Consider the following 24,894-nt stretch of genomic DNA (forward strand, 5'->3'; position numbering starts at 1 on the left):
AAATATGGAGCTCTTGCAACTGCATCAAAATAACAACAATTGTTGCAAAATACTCCAAGTATCTCCTGTATCATTCCTCTGTTGCAGACGATTGGCATGACTTATCCCTACCCCTCAGTTTCCTCCCTGTAATCCTGTGACCCAATTGCCCCCATCAAAAACTCAAGCTTCCCTGTTATTGACAGGTAGTGCCCTTCCATGCTGAATTTGCTGCTGCAAGTTTCAAATGACATGTGATGGCTTCCCTGTTGGCAAAATGTCTCCCCTTGTCTATACCACACAACTTGCTGTACTACTAATATATGCTCATGGATGCTACCTCCTCTTGATTTAGACTATGCCCCCTGTTTTCTAGTTCACTGCTGCCCCCACATCCTAGGCTTTTACCTAGGGTCTTCCGGCCTTAAGTGAGGCTTTTGGGAGGCGCAGAGAACTGTAGTGCATTGCAGAGGGTTAAGTGTTTCTTTCTGCAACCATCCTTCCTGTTTGTGATAGCACTGGATGCATCTTCTATGTGTTTAGCTATTTCACGCTATTTTTGCTTAAGCATCTTGAGTTATTTTTATTGAATTTTACCCAACAATAAATGCTGCTATGGGGTGGGGGTGGGGTGTCTTTCAAAAATTATATTGCTTTTCTGTAGTGGCTTTCTTTTCTATCCTAACTTGGTTTTTCAGGCAAATTTTGTTTCATTTCTAACCTGAAATGTTAGGACTTAGGATTTCTCAATGGCAAATATTACAGTATTTATTCACTGAAGGGTGTTTTTTTAACCTCCCAGGTCCTGTGCAGAGTCCACTGATGAATTCATCACAGAGATACAATTCTTTGGTTCCAGGCACGTATGCCCAGCAAATGGCAACAAAGAATCCTCTGCTTTCATCTTCTGAACTGTATAACCATGGTGCATCTCAGAATGTTTCACGTTTTGGTAATTATCAGGGACCTGGGCAGACTCTTAGTAAAACACCTATCGGATCTACTTCCCTGGCAACAGCACAACCGGGGCCTGTTGCCCAAATGCCTCCTCCATTGCAGAACTCAGCTGCTATATCAACTTCTGCTGGTAGCTTTCATTCTGGAGTTAATCTCCCAGCACATTCAAACTGGCAGTATGGGCAGACTCCTTTGAATCAGCCAACAATGATCTCTCAAGCAAACCATTTTGCTCACACAGCAGCAACTCAGCCATTGTCATCATCAGGGAATACAAATCTACCAGCAAGTTATCATGTTCCTTCCGCTGGAGGTCCTCCAGTTCAAAACAGCTATTCAAGCCCAGGTAAGAAAAGTAACTCTTCAAATACATATTTTTATTTCCAAAGGTAGTATCTGATGTTCTATATAGAGTAGAGTCATTAAAATCACTAACAAGTTCCATTCATTTCAGTGGTTCTATTCTATGTAAAGAATCCTGATCATTACTCATCCCAGGTATTCATGAGTCCAGCCCTTTAAAAACACAACATACTTACAGATAATGAGTTTTGAAAGTGTAATAGATAAAGATCCTGAAGATGTTACCAGAGCAAGGGGAAAATCAGCTCAAGAACAAAGGAGACCTATCAGCTTAATACTGAGTAGTATTTTTAATCCCTCTTTCCCAATAACCAAGATGCTCCAAAATTGTTGCTGATACTGCTTAAGAAAATATTAAGCAGTATCATGCATTCAATTATATAAACAAAAATATCCATAAAGTAGCATAGAAACTTGAAGCATTGGTTCTGTACTCCAAAGTCCAAATAAACATTCAGGCATGACAGAAGTATTTCATCCAATCCAAGGAGAAAAGGTGATCCGGCAATTTAGCTGACTAATTGAAGGTTCAAGGATTCCAAATCTGCTGATTTCCCCAGGGGAAAGCAGTTTTCCCTACGAATGAGGAGTATCTGAAATAGATTTGACCAGAATCCCAGTGGGACTTGGCCAAAACATTTTTTAACCTCCAGAGGATTTGGCTTTTCTAGTTGATCAAATGTAGTCAGTTTTTCTTCCTGGATCCAAGCCTTAATTCCTATCTTCGTGTATGTTTGGGCTTGAAGTTACAGGGTCATCTTGCATAGTTCATTTGTTTTTATGTTAGTTTAGTAGCATATTTGTGTTTTTAACCTGTTGGTTTTTATTATTGTTTATTTTTTGTGAGCCGCCCAGAGAGCTTCGGCTATTGGGTGGCATAAAAATGAAATAAATAAATAAATAGTATATTTGCATTGTCAGCATGGCGCCCACGCAAAGCGCTGGGCTTGAGTGCTGCTCTTCCTGTGTGACTGGGAAGAAGAATAAACCAGGATTCCATTTCATTTCACAGATTCCTAGCTTGTCATTGTGTCCAAACCAGGAATTGTGGTTTCAAATAAACTCTGGTTCCTTAAACAAGTCAGCTGATATTTGTAGGTGTCTTGTTTAGCAATTGGCAAGTTTTTATTTTAACCCATAATTCATGGATCTCACATGATAAGGACAAGTGAAACTGAATGCTGGTTTATTCTTCTTGGTCATTTGGGAGAAGGGAGTGGGGAGCATGTGAGTTAAAAGCTTTCCTCAGACTCGTTTCTGCTCATGTACATAGCACTAACCTGTTGGTTAGGCTTATGTGACAACCCAAACTTCATTGGCACCATTCAAATGTATATTCTGTTAGGTGTCTTGTGTCAAAAGGAATGGGTTTACCCCATCCATGGCTTTGCTTACAGAATAAGGTGGTGCACTTTTATGGAACAAAATGAACAGAACCATACCTGGTGAAATAGGTAACCCAATACATTTTTCTTCTTCTGAGTCTTGCTTATTATAAATTGATGTGAAAATTTTGTAACATGTACGAGCTACAACTGGATTTGCTTTCTGCCTGATCCAGCAACTTCATATGATGTTATTGTATCATGGGTAACTGTATCCCTTTCTCTTCTGACGGATGAAGACTTTTGTGAAATCTGAATGTTTGCCTGTTCCTACAACAATCTAAGCTAGCCCATTAAAATACATTTTACCCATTTTAATCCCATATGTATATTGATATAACATGATTTAAGTTGGGAATGATTATCCAACTCCTAATGCCTTTTTCTATTACTTGAAAATCTAATACGTGATGAAAACAGGTGGCAAGAAAGACTTTTGGATTAATATACAGATGGTATTGAATGATTAAAAAGAGGCAGAACCAGTTACTCTTTGAACTTGATAGCTAAATAACTCCAAAAAGCACCTTGTCCAGAATAAAATTAATTTTTATTAAAGCTGTCACAAAATAAAATTCTTCAGTGGCTATATTAAAGTTAAACTTTGGTTTGTTCTTGCAGGTTCTGTTCCTCTACCAGTTAATCAGCTAACATATCCTTCAGTCAGGCCTCCTTTAGGACCTCCTACTGTTGGAAGTCCTGCCTATACACAGCCCTTGGCTCCCCCGACAGCTCCACCACCAAGCATTACATCCCAAGCTGTACAAAACTCAGCAAGTACGCAAGAAGGTAAAGAATTGGTTTATTAAGTAAATTCACTCGGGACAAAATAAAAATAGAAACAGGTATCCAAATAACTGGAATGATGAATCGGTTTGAATCTGTTTAAAGTTACTATAAAAGCATTCAGAGAGATAGCCATGTTAGCTCGTTCAGTAGCAAAATCTGACTTGTTTCTCCTTAAGGGCTTAGCGTATTTATTAAGGCATAAGCTTTTGTGGACTAGACGTGTTCCATGAGGTGTTACCTTCAGATGGTAGGTATATATACTAGGTGTGTGCATCAGATTCAGACAAATCCTGAAGTGCTCTGTCAAAGATAAAGCATTTAGCATGCAATCCAATGCATGTTTAGACAGAGAAAGGTCCTATAATGGCCAACATGCTGGCTAGGGAATACTGTCTAAACATGCATAGGATTGTACCTTTAGTTATAATAATATAATAGACAGGGGAACACCAGGCATCTCCCAGCTACTGGTCTTGTAAATCCAGAATGCTGCTGCCACATACAGTCACAAAAAGCTGTGAACTGAAAACACAAACAGCTTCTGATGTCCCTTCTACATCCCTCTCAAAAACACTGTAGTTGGAAGTAGAAAGGAGAGCTCTGTTAAAAGTTATCTCATGGTTGGGAGCTACAGCTGTCCCTCACAGCGCTGCCACCATCTGTCAGTGTTTTCCATTTTGTGGAGATGCGTGTGGGCTTAAATGTATCAAATTGGTCAGAAAAAGTAAAAGCAAGAACTGAAAGAGAGTAGACCAAGGCATTCTGATCTCCCAGGTGGTTCTGAAGCCTCAAGACCAAACTGCTTCGCCTTGAACTGCTTCTGACACATGTCACTCTGCATTCAGACTTGTGCCTCGTCTGAGGTTTCTGCACACCCCTCGTATTCATATGCACCTAGCAAACAGCAGTTGAGTCATTGCTGTACATCCCACATTCTTTCCTACCATAAGCCATTGGACTTGCTGATATCTCAGGCCATCATGAGCATTTTCCATATGGTCATAACAGTGGTTGAGTCAGTGTGGTAGCTTGCCAAAGAATTCTTCATATAGAAGCATTTCAAATGTTTCATTTTAGTGGAATAATAAATTTATTATGTGTATTGCAATTAAACATAAATTATTTTCTAACCAGTAGTATCCCTGACTCCGAAACAGAAGTATGTTTGCAGCAGTAGGAAGATTAAAGGAGAGACTGTCACTTGGGTTAAAATAGTCACTTCAGTATTTCTGTGAATCTGAAATACTAAATGCTTATTAGGGAACATGCCCTATTGAGTGCAGTGGAATTTACTTCCAAGTAAACATGCATAGTATTGTACTGCATGACTTAATTTATTCTTCTAAACTGAGGTGTTAGTAGTAATTTTGTGACTCAATAAATCCTGGCTGCAAGTGTATTTGGATATGCTTAAGCATTTTGACTTTTCTTAAGTAGCGGTCCCTTAGCATTGATTTTAACCCAATGGATGCTGTTTAAAAGTGCCAAAATCATCTGCATTGGATTTGTAGGATTATTATTAATAGATTATAGTTACTTCTACCCTCTTCTTGGGACAGAGGCCAAGAGGTAGCCACCAATTTTACCGCGCCATGATTTTCAGTATAAACAAGGTTCTTTGCTTGAAAACATATTCGGAAGGAGTCTCTGTTAAAGGTGAAGAGCTCTCTCCACCATATATCTTCTCTTACTGCTCATTCAAGAATGCTGAGAAAACTAGTCTGTGAAATTATGGGTATTCTAAAACTTATTTTAGGAGAATTACTGAAGAATTCTTTCCAGGCTGAAAAAATCTTTCCCTAATGGGGATTATTTCTGTGGTGATGCTTTACATTCTGGGCACAACATCAGTATGCAAAATGTTAAATCACCTGTATTATACAAATTTGGTTTTTAATGGAAAGCTGCCCAGTAAGCAAGTACTACTCAGTCTCACTGGATTTTAAACCTTTGCTTCTAATAGATGATTTTCTTAGCAGGTGATGCTACATCCACTGCCAGTGATGGATCATTGGTCCAAAACAATTATGATACAATAGAAGGTGGTGGTTTCCTAGGTAATACACTTTCTTCAACTTCTTTACTATCTTATTGCCACTTTATGATGGCTTTTGCAAAAGGCCTGTTCCATTGCCTAAACATAAAATAAATGGAGTTAACAGTTTCAAGCATTCTAAACCTATATGTCTGGTCAGTGCCCCTGCAATGCCTGTGTGATCTTTGGGTTAAAAAAGAAGATATATAACACTATTGTAAGAGGCTGAAGTTAGGAATTTCATTTTCTAGGACTAGAAAGTGAACATACAGTGCAGATTATACATTATATAAAGCTAGACACTTTATAAGCTGTATGATTTTAATAATTTAACAGATCCTTAGCAATATTCTTTAAAGTATAGGCCAAACACTGAAGCCATATAAAACTGAGCAGAACTATAAGGTCTTTGCTTTTTCTAACACAAGTTAAAATATTACAGTCATGGTTACATCGTGCTGCTTAAGGAGACGGTTAATCATTTGTTTAAAAAACAAGACACACTGGCAGCCAGACAAGCTAGAAACCAATCTGCTGTCAATAAAATAAAACATTTCTGTTAGGATTGTAGGAAATGAAATGATTCTTTTACTTTATTGACTACTTAATCAAATTTGTCTAGCCATATGTAGAAATACTTAAGATTTTGTTTAGTACTATGTTCTAATAAAATTGCTGCTGCTGTATGAGCACTCTTAAGTGCACAGTGCTGTTTTAGCAAGCTTTAGGATTGAACTGTAAAACAAGCATCTTACGAAATGGTCTGTTCAAAAAGTGCCTGTCTTGAATTTCAATGTGTAGAATTTCTAAGTATGTGTAAAGCAACATGCACACTACTAGTGCTGTATAAATAATAAGAATAAAAATAAATGAATTACACTGCAATTGTTAAATATAAATGTGTTAAGACTGGAGTGTTTGTATTATTGATTATCTTTTAATGAATAAATTCTTCTTTTAGCAACCACACATACCCCTTCTGCCCCTCAGAATCTTAAAATGAATAGACATGTTGGGAGTGCGTATCCTAGCTTGCCACCAGGCTACCAAAATGCATCTCTACCTGGAGCACCAAGAATGCAGTATCCAGGTGGACCACAGCAGTTCCCTCATGTAAATCTTTTTTTTAATATTACTAATATGTTGACTTGACCATGTAATCCAATCTATTATGTGAGTCCATAGATTTGCTGACTTTTTAAATCTTCCATGGCCCAGAAGGCTCCAATATTTTTACCAATTGAGAAGGCTTTCAGTGTCAGTAATGTGCTAACCATGGTAAGGGACATAGAAGTTCTTGCTAGTAGGCTTGCAGTTGTAATTAGATATGACAGTGGGTGCATGGACAAATAGTGAGCATGGAGAGGGGGCATGAATAAGTTGAGAGTAGGGTAGTTTGAAAAAATGTTGAATAAGTGGCTCTCAAGGAGGAATTTAGAGGAGAATAGGAAGCTATGCTAGACTTCAGATGGGCAATGTGGTACAAGTCATAAAAGGGGAAGGAGACAATGGAGCATTGTAGCAAAATAATTATTTGGGATATGATTAGTGAGAAATGAAAAATGGGTATAGTAAGAGAAGTAATTGGGTGGAGGAGCTTACCACCAGGCATGGAAAACTGGAGGTGCAAAAGCATGACAGGAAAGCATGAACTTAGCCAAGGAATTCTGGACAGATGAAGAAGGAGGAATACAGCAAGGAGGGGGGTTATAGAAGCCTTCCTAAATGATAGTCATACTGTAGGGAGAAAAAGATGTTAGCATTGGATGTAGAGATGAAACTGAAAACAAAGCAACAGTAAATTTTGCCAAGGTTGTGAAATGGGGGAGCGGATACTTCAGTGAGGATGACTGCTGACCTGTTTGCTGCATGAATCTTGTGAGCGTGGTGGAGAGAGTTGATTTTGGCTAAGGAAGCCAGAGCTCAAATTGCTGCTCGGCTCTGAAATTTGCTGACTTATGAAGCTTACGAAGTGACCTTGGATGTGTCTCTTACTGTGTGATTTTGCAAATCAGATTTTATAAGCAAATGTAACTTCCCTAAGCTCTTGGTGCTGTGTGGGAAGAAGTCTGACTGTGGGCTTTTTCTAAACAGTCCCATACTTGGAAGTATAAACATCTCAAGGGAAGGGCTGCTGGGGATATCGTCAAACTTGTAGCTCTGATCACGTGAACAAAAGAACACTAACAAATTAAATATAGCATGAAGGGAAGGTATCATATCAGAGGAACATTAGTGGAAATAAGGTGAAATGAAATGATTTGTGGCCATCTGTTGCTAAAATTCTGGTGTGTCTACAATCCTTCATAATGAGAGAAAATTCTCCTTATCATGCCTTCTCCATTTTGAAGCAGTTGGCACAGTGTTGCACTTGATTTGGCCTTTGGCTTAGTGAAGCCCAGAGGTGGGGATTTTTTTTGTGACCCTAAGAGCTTTATGCCAGCAAGGGATGGAGCCAAAGCCCAAAGTTGGTAGGACCCAAGCCCTCTCCCCACCCCATTCACACTCAGTTATACATCCATACACTCCTCCCACATTTCAGAATTTTTCCTATAGGTTGCTGATGCATGATCATTACAGCCTGCTTGGTGCCATGTGCAGAATTGATAAAAAGTGATGAGACTCTTCAAAATGTTCTTGTTGTGGCCAGATTAAAGTGGCTGTATGACCCAGTCCCTGTTTTATAGTTCAGAAAGTTAGTTCTGCAGTTTTAAATGAAAACAAGAGCTTTTTAGCTCTGTTTTTGTTCTAGACCGTCCTTACATGTCTCACATTTGAGACTGGTTTTGTTTTGTTTTTCCAGTCCCCTCCCCCCCTCAAAAAAACTATTTTCAAGTGGATCTTCCTCCATTGGCAGTTCATCCCTCCACAGCGCTGCTTCTCAGCGGTTTCTTGGGGATCAGTTGGGCAGGGATAAGAAATCTGGGTTCCTCCTCTCCCATACATTGTCTCAGCAGATCCCCAAGCAATGGCTGAGAAGCATGGAAAATGGGCAATGCTTGGGAGGAGTCTGGTGGACTGCATTCTGCTCACAGGCCTGCGGCTCCTTTCCCTGTGTAGACCTTGGTGGAAACTACTTTTATGACAAAAAAACGTACCCATGATAGTACAGACTTATTTAAATATCAGATTAGATTTAAGAGGAAATTGTCAAAATGATGTGGCAGCACTGACTTGTCTTAATAGATATCTTATGTAGAGTAATATGTATGGGGCCAAAGATATGGAGCACATTTTAATAGCAATTGACAAACTGAGCTGATTGTGAATAAGGCAATCTCAACAGAAATAGGTGATTGCTATCTAATACTTTTCTCTGGTGCAGATGATCTGGTTTGCACATATTGCCAAGCCATGGTTTATTTAAGCCATTGTCAGTCCACAGTTTATTGCCTTACCCAGGGTTTCTCTGGCAAACGATTGAATAAACTGTAGTACTGGCATGTACAGTACTATGCCAGTAAATTATGCCAGGCTAGTTCATATTCCACTTTCACAGTGGTCCATATATTTGAATGCAAGTGGTCTGTGAACCATAAATTGTAATAGTTCTGCAGTTAGTAAGTGTGAAATCCCCACTCTCTGTATCTGTTAATGAATTTTGGATTTCATTCAAGCAGTCTAACTTTATAATTTTGTTTCTGTTAGCCTGGCTTGGGAGCAAATACCTTAGGTGCATCTATGGGTGGACTGAGTCTTCAACCAGAAGGATTAAGACCTATCAACCTTCTTCAAGACAGAAATATTCTTCCTGCAACTCCCTTGCAAGCACCTGTTCCAATTTTGCATGAAGATATACAGAAACTCAACTGTAGTCCAGAGTAAGCTTAACTAAGACTTGTTGAAATATAATATATATATTCAATTTTATGTGTCTTGAAGATAGTGGCTGCATATAAAAATTTGCATTGCTTCCAGTTCTAAGTGTCTTTAAGAAAAGCAAATAATAGTGAAAAATTAGTGGCATAAAAACATAGGGTTAAACAAAATAATCTCAGATCATTTAACAAACTAATGTTATCACCAACATTAGCTTTGCATTATATTCTATATTTCCCATGTCAATGCCATGATTTTTGGTATGAATATATCAAAGGAAGGAGAAAAGTCATTAGTTTAATTCTTCCACCTAAACCACTGACATACTTAGACTCTATAAAGGCTCCAAATGGTTACAGAAGAAATGAACATCTGAACTGTTGAGATTGGCATTCCAAATCTGGGGCTAAGTAGGTTAAAATATGAGCTAGCAAGACCACATGATCTCAAGTTTCAAGGACCAGGAAACAATTGCAAATTTTTTGACAATAGGTAGCTATCCCACTGGTCTCACAAGAGCATCAGCAAACACAAATAAGCCCAACTGCACAGTCCTCAATTGACTTAACAGAGGACTGGTCTATTTAATTACATTTGTCACTTACAGGCTGTGTAAACAGCTTCCACATGACCCTGTCTGGAGAGGACGAACCTTGCCTCAATTATCTACCCACTGGTGATGTCCAAGCTGGACTACTGTAATGCGCTATATGTGGGGCCACCTTTGAAAATTGTTCAGAAACCTCAGGTGGTGAAGAATGTGGCCGCCTGAGTGTTAGTGTGGGTGAGGAGATTTGATCCTATAATGCCTATACTGCCCCAGCAGCACTGGTTACTGGTGTGTTTCCAAGACTGGTTTAAAGTGCTGTTTTTGATCTTTAAAGTCTTAAACAGTTTGGGACCAAGTTGGACTTCCTTCACTGATATCAGCCAGCCAGAAGACTTCAGGATAAATTGCTATCAGAGTTCCGTCATTGCAGGCTTTTAAGAAGGCCTTGAAAATATATTATTTTCCTTTGACCTTCTCTTGATGGGATTTCTATCATTGCTGCTATTGCTGTGGTTGCTGCTGGTTTTATTTTTGGCTTTTGTTTGTTTTATTGCAATTTTATTGTGTTTTACATTTATATCACTTTTAATATCTTAAGTGTTTTTATCTATTTTATTCCATGAGCCGCTTTGGGAGTGCTTCTCCCCTGAAAGGTAGCCAAGAAATACTTTAAATAAATATATAATGCTCCACACTACAACTGTAACGTCTAGAGAGATTTACCAAGTGGATATTGCCCCCTCTTAACAGAGGGTCTAAACCAATGCTTTCAACTGGTGATGTGTGTAGTTGGTCTGGTGGAAAGTGAGCTTGAGCCATGGGGTGCTCTGCAGCAGCCTCACCTATGCTGGTCAGGGATGGAAAAATTGATAGTGACTTTAACCCTTTGCCCCTTGTGTAGGTTGTTCCGATGTACCTTGACTAACATTCCTCAAACTCAGGCGTTACTGAACAAAGCCAAACTTCCTTTGGGTCTCCTGCTTCATCCTTTCAAAGACCTATCGGTATGTTACATAACATTGTGGTTGCTGGTATGTAGTTTTTAAAATAAGGTAATTCCGTCAATAGTTGCATCCACATGATCGTCCAAACCATAGAGATGTAAAATTTCCAGATTTTTTAGCACTCTTTACAGTTCTGAATGTCACTTTAGGACAGCCTCCCCAAAACGTGGTGCCCTCCAGATATTTTCAATTTCAGCTTCCATCAGTCTCAGGCATCATGGCCAGTCGTCAGGAACGTTGGGCACTGTAGTCCAAAACATCCAGAGGGCACCAGGTTGGGGAGGGATGCTTAGGAAGATAAAGCAGCCTTTCTGTTCCTGAAGTCATTTTATGTTTAACTGAGTTTGTTCATAAAATTATCATTATATTTTAAAACTCTTAGAAGTTAAACTTGGTAAATATTGTCTGAATAGATTAGAACTACATTAAATGACTGCTACAGCATCGGAAGCACAAGACTCTGTAGAACAAAACCCAAGCAGTAAAGAACGCACAATGATGACTCTACTCACATATTTTAGATCAATAATTTTAATAAGGAAAGAAAGAAATAACTATGCAGGAGTCTTAGAGAGAGGATTTAAAAAAGCTTTTCCCCCTATGGCTACGTTATTTCCAGGCATTTTACATCTTTAGTCTTTCTATAAATGTGTTCTTATTACATAGTTTTTAGAAATCATTTTGGGAAAAGTAAAGGCTGGGTAACAATATATAAATACTTTGTCTTAAATTCTAATATTTCATAATCCAAGCTGTTCAATTTCTCCAGTTTTTCAGGGGGAAACAAAAACAGTCCATGGGAAATATTTTCCGGATTTTTTTCTGAGTTTTTTTCTGGGCCTCCACATCTCTAACCATGTCTGGAGGATTATGAATGAGCATTGTGCAAAGGCATTCTCTCCCTCCCTCCCTTCTTCCTTTTTCCTCCCCTTCCTTTGATCCTCCCCCCACAGGACTTAATTTTTTTATTATTCCGTTTGAATCAACCACAGTTTGCTCTGTTGCTCTAAACCATGGTTTGGGCAATGCCTACAGGTCAGGATTGCAAACCCAGGATTGATCCTGGTCTGGAGAAAACGCTTAAAACAACAGCTTGCCAGTTAGAATGTCATGGCAAATTGTAGTTTGATTCAAATAAGAAGAAAGGAATTACGCCCTAGGAGTGGAACTATTCACCAAACCATGGTTTAGAGCAGCGATTCTCAACCTGTGGGCCGCGACCCCTTTGGGGGTCGAACAACCCTTTCACAGGGGTTGCCTAAGACCATCGGAAAACACTCGGACGCCACTCGAGTAGCTCCTGCAGCAGAGGCGGCTATTTTTAGCCGCCCACCGCTGCCGCACCGGCTCCTCTGAAAGGAGGCGAAGCGTCGAGCCTGCGGCCGGGGCGAAGGGGATGCCAGGCGCGCGCGTGCCGCCCCTGTGCATGCGTACATGCAGACATAACAGGACTCCCGGCCCCACCCACCGACCCCCGCGCCGCGCGCACGCACACACAAATGCAGACACGCGCCCTCTCAGAAGGCCGGCCGCGGCGCAGGCGGACGGGGCACGCGTGGCGGCCGAGGGCTTGGGCCAAGCGGCTGCAAGAGCAAGTTGCGCAGAGGGCAGCCTGGCGAGCCGCCGCTGCGTTCGGAGCGAAGACGCCGCTTTCCAGCCCGATCCTACGCAGCAGGGTAGGCCGGCGCGCCCAGCTCGGTATAAGCTTACAGGGGTCAAATGCCTGGCCTAAGCATAAGGATATTGCAGAGCTGGGGAAAGGATCAAGGGAATGGAGCGACTCCCCTATGAGGAGAGTTTCCAACATTTGGGACATTTTCGCTTAGAAAAAAGGCGAGCAAAAGATGGGTGTATAAAATATAGTTGCATGAAATTTAGATATGGTCTATGAAAGTTATGCATGGTGTGCCGAGATTGGCTAAGGAACATTTCCCTCCCTCTCTCATAATACTAGAACCCAGGGTTCATGAAGCTCAGTGGTAGGAGTTTCAAGACTGACAAGGAAGTGCTTCTTCACACAACCCATGGTGAAGATACGGAAATTGCTACTAAAAGATGTAGTGATGTCTACCAACTTGGACGACTTTAAAAGGGGATTAGACAAATTCATGCAAGATAAAGCTAGCAATGGCTACTAGTCAGGACACTTTCAGTATCGGATCTGAATACCAGTTTACCAGGGCACATCAATGAGAGGGTACTACTGCCCTCTTGTCCTGCTTGTGGGCGTCCCATTGGGGCATCTGGTTGGCATCTGTAGGAACAGAATGCTGGAGTGGCCTTTGGTCTATTCTAGCACAGCTCTTCTAACCTTCATAGTTTCTGCAACTGTAAATACCTGAGTATAAAGCCAGCAGTGGAGACATCCTGCATATCAGATATTTACATTACGATTCATAACAGTAGCAAAATTACAGTTATGAAGTAGCAACGAAAATAATTTTATGGTTGGGGGTCACCGCAACATGAGGAACTGTATTAAAGGGTCGCAGCATTAGGAAGGTTGAGAACCACTGGTTTAGAGAATGTGGACTATTGTGAATGTTTTAGTTAGCCTCACCCTAGAAAAATACCTTTTCCTACAAGATGACATTTCAGAGGTCCACTTGCAACAGCTGTTTAATGGAGATCTTTCTGCTTTTAGACATTTTATCTGTATCTTTATGGTAATAACTTTGTGCATTGCTCAAGGTTTACTAAAGTCTTCAATATTAGGTTTATCTTGTCAGGGATTTCAATTGCTAATCTTAAATCAAATTAAGCGTGCTTTCAAAATATGCCATGCCTTGATTTTAATCTGCTATGATGGTTGCTGTTTGCAAATAGAGGGTTTCTAGGTTGGGGAATAACTACTTGATCCTTGTGGGAAATAATTGTGGCATCAGTAGTTATAAATGTAGACAGCTACTCTGGCCTGCTTTCCCATATCAGAATCCCTTTTTACAAAAATGTATGCATCAATGTGACTTGCAGTATATGTTATCTGTGGTGGAATCGCTCCGTTTGACTCAACGATTCCCTGGCTGGAGAAGGGGGGTCTGACTCAGCCAGCCCAGACTCACGCCCCTTCACTACCGCTTGTTAACCCTTTGTAGTCTAGGTTCTCAAGGAAACACGCCACACTCCAGAAATAGGGGCCAAACACTTTTATTCTTCACACTACACACTTTCATAAGGATCCACACATTAAGGTAAACACGTAAGAGGTTTGGGGGGGAAACACGGACAAAGGAATGACACACTTAGGACAGCAGGGACTAATACCTTATCCTCCCCCTTTACACGCTCAAGCCTAATAGAATTCGCACTCACTCCCCACTTTTACCACCCACCAGCCGTAACTCCGGCAAGGTCCCTTGCCCAATTGTACCCAAACCTGGACTAAAACAAAACAAACACATAACTCTGTGACTCAACCTCTTGTTGCTCGCTCCAACTTGGCTTCACGCCACTCGAATTAAGACTCCTTCCCTCAGCGGCCATGGGGAGCCTCCACCATCCAGCCAGCCTGGCCTGGATGCTCTGACTCACCACACACACACACACAGGACTCCTGACACCCAAAGGAAAGAGATTGGACTCTTAGGTGCCTAAGCCTTTTATCCCTTTCTGGGGGGCCCTTGTCACCAGACCCACCCTGACCAATAGAAACCCCATAGTAACCCACACCTCTCCCGAAGGGAGGGGGAATGCTCCCAGATACTGCACAGCTGCAACTTGTTACTTTCCCCCCAGTACCAGCCTGGGGAGGCATTATCAGACGCCAGACACTTCTCGCTCAGTGCGGCCTTGGCATTTCACTTGCTACTCCCTTTTCAGACACAAAGAAACCCCTCTCCCTCGGATGAAGCAAAAGATGTTCTCAGCCCATGACATTATCTAGGGTGTCTTTATCTGCTAGATAAGCATGTCATGCCAAGTGGCTTCGTCTCCATGTCTAATCAGCACTATCTGCTAAAGTTCTTAAGGGATGTGTTATGAATTTTCAGTATTCCTTTTCTACTTTCAAGAGTCATCACTTAGAATGAACTTTTCTTTGTGAAACTTGTCTAAGCTGAATTGTATGCATTGCCTGGGAAGTATCCAGACTTTTAAATGTACCCAGACTCCTAGAGCATGACTGCTTCCTTTATTTTGAGCATAGTGACAACAAAGCACTTGATTGAATTCATAATTGCTGATATAAATTGTGTGGAAGCCAACATTTAGCTACAGGAGGCACTTATATTTTGATAATTACACTGTATCTGTTTAGATCTGAGCCAAAGGCAGACACCCAAATTACCATCGTGGGTAATGTATTCCCAATATATGACTTATGAAGGCATTCCTCTTTTTCAGCAATTGCCTGTGGTAACCTCCAGTACAATTGTGAGATGTCGTAGCTGTAGGACGTATATCAATCCTTTTGTCAGCTTCCTTGACCAAAGGAGATGGAAATGCAACTTATGTTACAGAGTGAATGATGGTGAGTTTTCTTTATTTATTTATTTATTTATTTATTACATTTTTATACCGCCCAATAGCCGAAGCTCTCTGGGCGGTTCACAAAAATTAAAACCACAGTAAAACACCCAACAGTTTAAAACACAATTACGAAATACAGTATAAAAAGCGCAACCAGGATAAAACCACACAGCAAAGTTGATATAGGATTAAAATACAGAGTTAAAACAGTAAAATTTAAATTTAAGTTAAAATTAAGTGTTAAAATATTGAGTGAATAAAAAGGTCTTCAGCTGGCGACGAAAGCAGTACAGTGTAGGCGCCAAGCGGACCTCTCTGGGGAGCTCGTTCCACAACCGGGGTGCCACAGCGGAGAAAGCCCTCCTCCTAGTAGCCACCTGCCTCACTTCCTTTGGCAGGGGCTCACGGAGAAGGCCCCCTGTAGATGATCTTAAGGTCCGGGTAGGTACATATGGGAGGAGGCGTTCCTTCAGATAACCTGGCCCCAAACCATTTAGGGCTTTAAATGTCAATACCAGCACTTTGAATTGGGCCCGGACCTGGACTGGCAGCCAATGAAGTTGTAAAAGGACTGGCGTAATGTGATCTCGCCGGCCAGTCCCTGTTAATAACCTTGCTGCCCTGTTTTGCACCAGTTGAAGTTTCCGGACCGTTTTCAAAGGCAGCCCCACGTATAACGCATTGCAGTAATCCAAACGAGAGGTTATCAGAGCATGGATAACTGTAGCTAAGCTATCTCTGTCCAGATAAGGGCGCAGCTGGTATATCAGCCTGAGCTGATAAAAGGTGCTCTTTGCCACTGAGTTCACCTGTGCCTCAAGTGACAGTTCTGGATCGAAGAGCACCCCCAAACTACGGACCCGATCCTTTAGGGGGAGTGCAACCCCGTCCAGGACAGGGCAAACATCACCTCGCCGGACAAAAGAACCACCCGCTAACAGTACCTCCGTCTTGTCTGGATTGAGTTTCAGTTTATTAGCCCTCATCCAGTCCATTACCGTGCCCAGGCACTGGTTCAGAACAGCCACTGCCTCACCTGGGTTTGATGAAAAGGAAAGGTAGAGCTGGGTATCATCCGCATATTGATGACACCTCAGTCCACATCTCCGGATAACCTCCCCCAGCGGCTTCATGTATATGTTAAACAGCATAGGGGATAAGATAGAGCCCTGTGGAACCCCATGGCTTAGGTGCCACGGCACAGAGCAATAATCCCCCAGCACCACCTTCTGGAATCGGCCATCCAAGTAGGAGCGGAACCACTGCAACGCAGTACCTCCAACTCCCAGCTCAGACAACCTATCCAGAAGGATACCATGGTCGATGGTATCGAAGGCCGCTGAGAGGTCCAGGAGAACCAACAGGGTCGCACTCCCCCTGTCTCTCTCCCGACAGAGGTCATCCCACAGGGCGACCAAGGCAGTTTCTGTTCCAAAACCAGGCCTGAAGCCCGATTGAAATGGATCTAGATAATCCGTTTCATTCAAGAGTGCCTGGAGTTGTCCTGCAACCACCCGCTCAAGCACCTTGCCCAGGAAAGGGATATTAGCCACCGGCCTGTAGTTGTTAACATCTTCCGGGTCCAGATTAGGCTTCTTCAGGAGTGGTCTAATTACCGCCTCTTTTAAAGAGGCCGGCACCACTCCCTCTCTCAAGGAGGCATTTACAACCTCCTGGACCCAGCCGGCGATCCCCTCCTTATTTGATGTAATGAGCCACGAGGGGCAAGGGTCAAGCACACAGGTGGTCGACCGGACTTGGCCAAGCACCTTGTCCACATCCTCGGGCCTCACTAACTGAAACTCATCCAATAAAACTGAACCAGACGGCGCTCTGAACACCTCTACTAGTGGAGCTGCATTAAGTGTGGTGTCCAATTCATGACGAATCTGAGCGACTTTATCTTCAAAGTGCCGTGCAAATTTGTCACAGCGTGCTACCGAGGGTTCCACCATCTCTCGCCCTGGCCCAGAGTGTAACAGGCCGCGAACGACCCGGAAAAGCTCCGCCGGACGACACTGAGAAGACGCAATGCTGGTGGAAAAGAACTGCCTCTTTGCCACCCTCACCGCCACAGAGTAGGCTCGATAGTGAGCTCTAACCCGTGTTCGATCAGACCCAGCACGAGTCTTCCTCCACCTGCGTTCTAGCCGTCTCCCCTCTTGCTTCATTGCCCTCAGCTCAGGTGTATACCAAGGAGCTGACCGGGCTCTGCTCAGAGGGAGAGGACGTTTGGGCGCGATCGTGTCAACCGCCCGAGTCATCTCTGCATTCCACAGAGCGACCTGGGCTTCGACAGGAGCACCGGCCATATCAGCAGGAAAATCCCCCAGAGCCCTCTGGAATCCATCGGAGTCCATTAGCCTCCGGGGGCGGACCATTTTAATAGGCCCCCCACCCTTGCAGAGGGGAAAGGCCGCCGAGAGTCTAAACCTCAGTAGGAAGTGATCTGACCATGACAAGGGGGTAGATGTTAGTTCCCCCACTTCCAGATCACCATCCTCCTGCCCAGTCGAGAAAACCAGATCAAGCGTGTGTCCCTTTGCGTGTGTTGGGCCGATGACATGTTGAGACAGCCCCATGGTTGTCATGGCAGCCATGAAGTCCTGAGCCGCTCCAGAGACAGCAGCCTCGGCATGGAAGTTGAGATCCCCCAGAACCACCATCCTGGGGGTTCTCAACACCAGGTCCGAGACAACCTCCGTCAGCTCAGGCAGGGAGACTGTGGGGCAGCGGGGTGGACGGTACACCAGCAGAATCCCTAATCTGTCTCGAGTACCCAACACACAGTACAGACACTCAAGATCAGCACTCGACTGAACAGGAAGCCTAGAGAGGGAGATTGTATTCCTATAGACCACGGCAACCCCCCCTCCCCGGCCCTCGAGTCTGTGCTGGTGCTGCACCGAGTACCCAGGAGGGCAGAGCTGGGTGAGAGCAACCCCTCCCAGTTCCCCCACCCAGGTCTCAGTGATGCATACCAGGTCAGCCCCCTCATCCACAATCAGATCATGGATGAGAGAGATTTTGTTTTGGACTGACCTGGCATTCAGCAGCAGCACCACCAGACCCGAGAGCAAGCTGATAAGGCCGCCAGGAACCATCTGGTTGGGGGAAGGACTAGAAGAGGGGATAGCTGTAAGGAATCTGTCCCCTCTTCTCCTCATCTGGCCTGTTCCTCCCCCAGCACCATACCTCCCCCTACCCGTGACCACAGTTATGCAGGCACCCCCATATTCCCCAGAGCTCCCCAGGCACATATTAAAAATTATTTAAAAATTGATTAAAAGTTTTTAAAAAATTGCTGTTGGTTGCTGGTCGGCTGGTGTTCTTCAAAACAGGGTTCTTCAAAACAGGGTGGCTCCTCTGTGCGACGCAAAGTGCGGCGCCAAGTGCGCACTCGGCGCCGCACTTTGCGCGTCGCCGAGGCGCGCGCCGAGGCGCTGCCTCTGGCCGGCTGGAGCTTTACCTGGAAGCAAGGCGGGGCACTAGTCAGCAGATGTTCAGCAGCTGGGGGAAAGAGACTGCAGAGCCCAGGCTCCTGCAGCCCCAAGGTCTTCTCTCCCCACTGCAAGCAGCAAGCACACCCCACCTTCCCCTGGCCGGCTGGAGCTTTACCTGGAAGCAAGGCGGGGCACTAGTCAGCAGATGTTCAGCAGCTGGGGGAAAGAGACTGCAGAGCCCAGGCTCCTGCAGCCCCAAGGTCTTCTCTCCCCACTGCAAGCAGCAAGCACACCCCACCTTCCCCTGGCCGGCTGGAGCTTTACCTGGAAGCAAGGCGGGGCACTAGTCAGCAGATGTTCAGCAGCTGGGGGAAAGAGACTGCAGAGCCCAGGCTCCTGCAGCCCCAAGGTCTTCTCTCCCCACTGCAAGCAGCAAGCACACCCCACCTTCCCCTGGCCGGCTGGAGCTTTACCTGGAAGCAAGGCGGGGCACTAGTCAGCAGATGTTCAGCAGCTGGGGGAAAGAGACTGCAGAGCCCAGGCTCCTGCAGCCCCAAGGTCTTCTCTCCCCACTGCAAGCAGCAAGCACACCCCACCTTCCCCTGGCCGGCTGGAGCTTTACCTGGAAGCAAGGCGGGGCACTAGTCAGCAGATGTTCAGCAGCTGGGGGAAAGAGACTGCAGAGCCCAGGCTCCTGCAGCCCCAAGGTCTTCTCTCCCCACTGCAAGCAGCAAGCACACCCCACCTTCCCCTGGCCGGCTGGAGCTTTACCTGGAAGCAAGGCGGGGCACTAGTCAGCAGATGTTCAGCAGCTGGGGGAAAGAGACTGCAGAGCCCAGGCTCCTGCAGCCCCAAGGTCTTCTCTCCCCACTGCAAGCAGCAAGCACACCCCACCTTCCCCTGGCCGGCTGGAGCTTTACCTGGAAAAGTGAACATGAACCCAATAAAATGTCAACTGAATTCGTTTTTGAATAACTGCAATATATTACTTGATTCCAGCCTGGCATAATTTTGACATTAATTGCCAGCTGTTTCTAACTTCTAGTACTAGCAAATATGATATGCTTTGGGGATAAATGTTATGTGACAACGTATATGTAAAATATTGTCATTCCTTGAGTGCTTGTACCTTGTAGTAAAGAGTAGTTTTTTCCTCTTGCAGTTCCTGAAGAATTTATGTACAATCCTGTGACGAGAGTTTATGGAGAACCTCATAAAAGACCTGAAGTTCAAAATGCCACAATTGAGTTTATGGCTCCTTCTGAATACATGGTGAGATCTCAACCCCCAGTTCAAGTTTTGTATTCCAATAAGAAACAGGTTGTATTTAGCAGGACCATATTCGCACTACTCCCCCTTCCCTTATTTTATTGTCTGTCTTTGGCCCTGGTCTTAGGCTTATGTTCTTTCATTGTCTTTGTTTGCACAATGCCTGCTTTGGATAGATGCTCCAGAAATAATAAATAATAGTTCAGTTGAAATCAAATGATTGGTGGCTGTAATTCTGGGCCACAATTCAGAGAACCCTGTTTGTTGCACACAAGAGCTTGAGCATGGTTGGTTGGGTCTTCTGACTTTTTCTCCTTTCTAAGACAGGCTTCTTGTAATGTCTTGCAAACAAGTCTTTGAAGTTTCCCAAATGTCAAAAGCACCTTTCAAATAGTGTGATATTTTATTGTAAGAAAGCAAAAAACTACACCAATCATTTTGATGTAGAACAAACATGTAGCACTGTGGTTACTTTCCTGGAGTTAATTCACCTCCGGTTTTGTTAAGACTTGAGGTCTACGTATTTTGGTAGTTGTATTTTATAGGTGAAAGTTGCTGATACTTATACATTTCTCATTTTTAATTTAGGTGTGCCAAGTGTAAGAAAATACTGCTGCTTGCAGTAGAAAGGGTTTACCTTTTTTTCAATTGCAGCCATTTACACCACGTTGAATCCTACTCCAGGAAGTAGTAGCGTGTGTGCGTGTAAGAGAGAAAGAGGGAGCACATAGATAAGCTCCCTAGTGCTCATGTAGAACGCGTGCCATGTAGGATCCTGCCCACTATTTTTTCTATAGCACACCCATATAGTAACTAGTAGATTGGTTAGGAACCTAGGAAGCTGCCTTATACTGAGTTGGACCATTGGTCCCAGTATCATTGACACTGACTGTCAATGGTTCTTCAGGGTTTCAGGCAAGTAATTTTCCAGCCTTACCTGGAGATGCCAGGATTTGAACCCGGTACCTTCTGCATACAAAGCAGTTAGTCCAATACTGAGCCACAGTCTTTTCCCACTCAGTTACATTTATGGAACACAATTGATCTTGAAGTGTCTCAGGGTTCAGTTTACTCTATTTAAAACTTCCTAAAGCACCAACATATATCTTGTACTTTTCAAGGGAAAGATGGTTTGCAGAATTTGAAAAACCTGTTCTGCTTCTCATCCCTTAAAATGCGTCTCAGAATGTTAAAAAAAAACCTACTTTCAAATCTCGGGCGTGTTTGGAACTTGAAATATTGTACACCAATATGCAAACTTACAGCTGGATATTCCAGCTTTGTGAGAAATTTGGCTCCGTCTCTCACAGCACACCCACAGACTAGTTCTTAAAACTCGTGCATTCCACCATGACCCTGTTCTGTTTTAAGCAGTATGTCTTGAGTTTGAGGTGTCCCCTTTTCTTTGGAATTCCCTGCCTCTGGAGGTCAGGCAAGCGCCAACATGGTGCTGTTTCCGGCGCCTCCTAAAACAGCTCTTTTCTGGGAAGCATTCTGACCAGCCATAGTTTTTATTGGTCGTCTGTTTCAAAATGAATAATTTTAATAAGCTGTTTTAATCTTTTTACTATTTTATTTTTATTTTTTTATATTTTCTACTCTGGAATCTATTTTATATGAAGTGGTATATAAATACTGTAAATAAATAAATCAAGTTAAGAAATTAGTTCTACAGTCTTCCTAAAAATGAAGACTTCCATTCCTGGCATGTTATATGGTCAAGAGATAGAAGAGAATGTACAATGTCTGTACATTATCAGTCTGTTTCTCTCCCCATGAGCTCCACCAAACTTTTTCCATTTATATTAGCAATTTTAACTTAAACTAGGAGCTTTGTTTAATCAGGTTTAAAGATGAAAACTTAATGAAGATCATTGTTTCTATTTTCAGTTACGTCCACCTCAGCCTCCTGTGTACCTCTTTGTATTTGATGTGTCTCATAATGCGATAGAAACTGGATATTTGAACACTGTATGCAAGACCTTGTTGGAGAACCTAGATTTGTAAGTCCTGTGCATCTTTTTAATCTGTATCTTTTTGAATATTCATGTTATTCTTAGGATAGGTTCAGGCAATTCATTACTAGTTCATGTGTTAAACATACAAAACAACAATTAATACAATTTCAATCTGCCATCCTTGTAATATGTACTCTTTACAAGCTTACTGTGGACATTAACAAATTTGAATGTCAGTTTGATAGTTGTGTGCTAAGAAATTACATCTTTATCCAGAATGCAATAAGTTGCAAAAGTTTTATCCTATGTAAAACATATCTATTTGACATGAATATGGTCTTAGAGCCTTACTAAACATGTATTCTGTGTTTAATTTTCAGACTCCCAGGAAACACTAGAACGAAAGTAGGCTTCATAACTTTTGACAGCACAATCCATTTCTATAGCCTTCAGGAAGGTCTCTCGCAGCCTCAGATGTTAATAGTTTCAGATATTGAAGGTGAGTAGAAATAATCTGTAGCATTAGACGTATGAAGTAGGCACACATACAGTTCTAGATTAGAACATTAATCCATCAGTGACCAAATTCTGCTACTGCAAAGAAAGAAAATATGTCTATTAAATAATAGTGTCGGAGGGCTGCACAAGGCTACTCTCAATCACAGTGCAGGAGAACAGACATCCTCCAGTTGAAAGCAGGGTCAGCAACTTTGATGTCCTTTCTGAGAAACAGACTCCTCCTATATTCAGTTTTTCTGTCTTTCCCTTTGAAAACATGGCCTCCTTTTCATTGCTAACCTGTGCTCAAGAGCGAAGCCAACATATATATATATATATTTAAATCTCACTAGAGCTTTTCCTCTCCTCTCCCCTTCTTCCCCCTACACTCCTACCTAGCTGGGGAAGGGAGTTTTTTTTGAGCTGGGATCTAGACATGAGCTCATGGCTGCGGAGATTTAGGGAGGCCTCCTTGCTTTGTTGTGTCTCAAACATTGTGACTGTTCCCCGTTCCAACAGAAAGAGCAGGAAAGGAATGAAGCACTTCACGCATGGCTCTGCAGCTTCAGTACACCTCTCCCCATTCCTTTCTGGCCGTAGGTCCAGGAAAAGGATAATGTTATGGAGCACGTTGATTCATGTCTCCCCACACTTGTCCTAGGCCTATTTATTTATTTATTTATTTATTGCATTTCTATACCGCCCAATAGCCGGAGCTCTCTGGGCGGTTCAGACATCAAGCTTCTATAGCTTCTATGTCTTCTATGTCAGACATCAAGCTTCTATAGCGTCTAGAAGAGCCTCTGGTAAAAACCTGGATGTGGAAGACTCTGGAGTCTTGGCCACCTTAGATATGGCTGCCTTGTTTGGTGTGGGTTAAGTTGCTTTTCCTCACAGGAGTGGACCTCTCTCCCAGACCAACTTTCCAGCCTGCGTAGAGGTGGTGCATGGGGACACCACCCCTTATTTCCTCTCTGGGCCCAGAGGGAGACAAGTTTAATCTTGAGGTTGAATGAGTAACAGCAAGAATTGAAAAAGATGTAGCTGTTGATCTGGCAAATGAGAGAGGGATTGTGGCTTGTGGCTCTCCAGATCAGCATTCCCCAACCCTGCAGATGTTTTGGATGACAACTTGTGACATTCTTGACCATTGGCCATGTTGCCTGAGGCTGATGGGAGTTGTAGGCCACCCCTGCTCTAGCCCTAAATTCAGCTGCTCTGTATCGGGTGCAGGCATAAATGTAAGCCCAGTTTCCGTGCATGCTTTCAGTATACTTCGTTGGATCCCAGGCAATATGCATAGAATGTTGGGTGGGTGCTAATTTAGTAGTGCTATTTAGTAGTTGAGAAACTTGTGTATGTTTCTATAATAATCAGCATTGGGTTTTTTTTATTTTGCAGATGTGTTTATACCAATGCCAGAGAATCTACTAGTAAACTTAAATGAAAGCAAAGAGGTAAGAGTGATTTTATGCAGTCGGAAGTCTTTGCGAGAATATGTTTTAAATAGGTGATATTTAGCTACATCACAGTTTTTCCTATCACATATACAGTCATAGCATAACTCAGAAGCCGTTCCCACTCCATTAATTTGCTTTGCAATTGTGTACATGCCCTTATAGAAAGTTATGGTGTGACCACACTTCAAATACTGTGTACAGTTCTGGTCACTATATATATACTGTTGAGCTAGAAAATGATCTAGGGGCTGGAACAACTCCCCTGTGAGAAAGTTTACAACCGCTGGGATTGTTTAGCTTAGAAAAATAGCGGGTAAGGCTACACGTGATATAGGTGTACAAATTTATGTATCGTGTGGAGAGTATGGATACAGAGGCATTTTCTCCCTCTCTCATAATACTAGAACCCAGGCTCATCCCATGAAGCTGATTGGTGAGAGATTCCAGACAGATAAAAGGAAGTACTTCTTCACACACAATTCACTACCGCAAGATGTAGTGAGGGCCACCAATTTAGATGGCTTTAGAAGGGGATTGGACAAATTTCTGGAGGAGAAGGCTACCACTGGCCATAGGCATATGCAGCACATTTCATTAGGGTGGGCACCCAGGGAATTTTTTTTAAAGGTGAATATTTATTGACTACTCGATCGTAAAGGACATTCTTTTTATTCATTTATTTATTAAACACTGTAGACACTGATGCCCTGCTCCACATTCGGCTTGCCTGACCATGGTACGGCCATTGTAGGTGAGAGGGGGAATGAGGAGTTGCTCCTCAAGCCCCAGCATTGGTGGGGCTTTGTAGTGACACTGGCCAGAGGAGGGGCCTAAGAGGTGATATTAGCCTTTGGGGCCCTTCCTCCTGGCCTCTTTGAAGTGTGGCTCCCAGCAGAGCGATTCCTTTTGGGGGCAGCA

At 43.1% G+C, this 24,894-nt stretch overlaps 1 protein-coding gene across 3 annotated transcripts in view; it reads left to right on the forward strand.

Moving 5' to 3' along the window:
- SEC24A (SEC24 homolog A, COPII coat complex component) overlaps positions 1-24,894 on the forward strand; it is a 54,764-nt gene that overhangs the window by 12,082 nt on the left and 17,788 nt on the right. Inside the window, exons 2-12 of one of the 3 annotated variants that reach the window (XM_063120754.1) lie at positions 782-1,282; positions 3,306-3,473; positions 5,450-5,530; positions 6,470-6,621; positions 9,157-9,329; positions 10,779-10,881; positions 15,223-15,349; positions 19,954-20,063; positions 21,951-22,063; positions 22,399-22,517; positions 23,918-23,973. In XM_063120754.1, the coding sequence (XP_062976824.1) occupies positions 782-1,282; positions 3,306-3,473; positions 5,450-5,530; positions 6,470-6,621; positions 9,157-9,329; positions 10,779-10,881; positions 15,223-15,349; positions 19,954-20,063; positions 21,951-22,063; positions 22,399-22,517; positions 23,918-23,973 (1,703 nt within the window). The remainder of the gene's footprint in view (positions 1-781; positions 1,283-3,305; positions 3,474-5,449; positions 5,531-6,469; positions 6,622-9,156; positions 9,330-10,778; positions 10,882-15,222; positions 15,350-19,953; positions 20,064-21,950; positions 22,064-22,398; positions 22,518-23,917; positions 23,974-24,894) is intronic. The other 2 variants (XM_063120755.1, XM_063120756.1) reach the window with 2 other exon arrangements.

Source organism: Elgaria multicarinata, chromosome 3, assembly GCF_023053635.1.
Source record: "Elgaria multicarinata webbii isolate HBS135686 ecotype San Diego chromosome 3, rElgMul1.1.pri, whole genome shotgun sequence".
Lineage (NCBI taxonomy): Eukaryota > Metazoa > Chordata > Lepidosauria > Squamata > Anguidae > Elgaria > Elgaria multicarinata.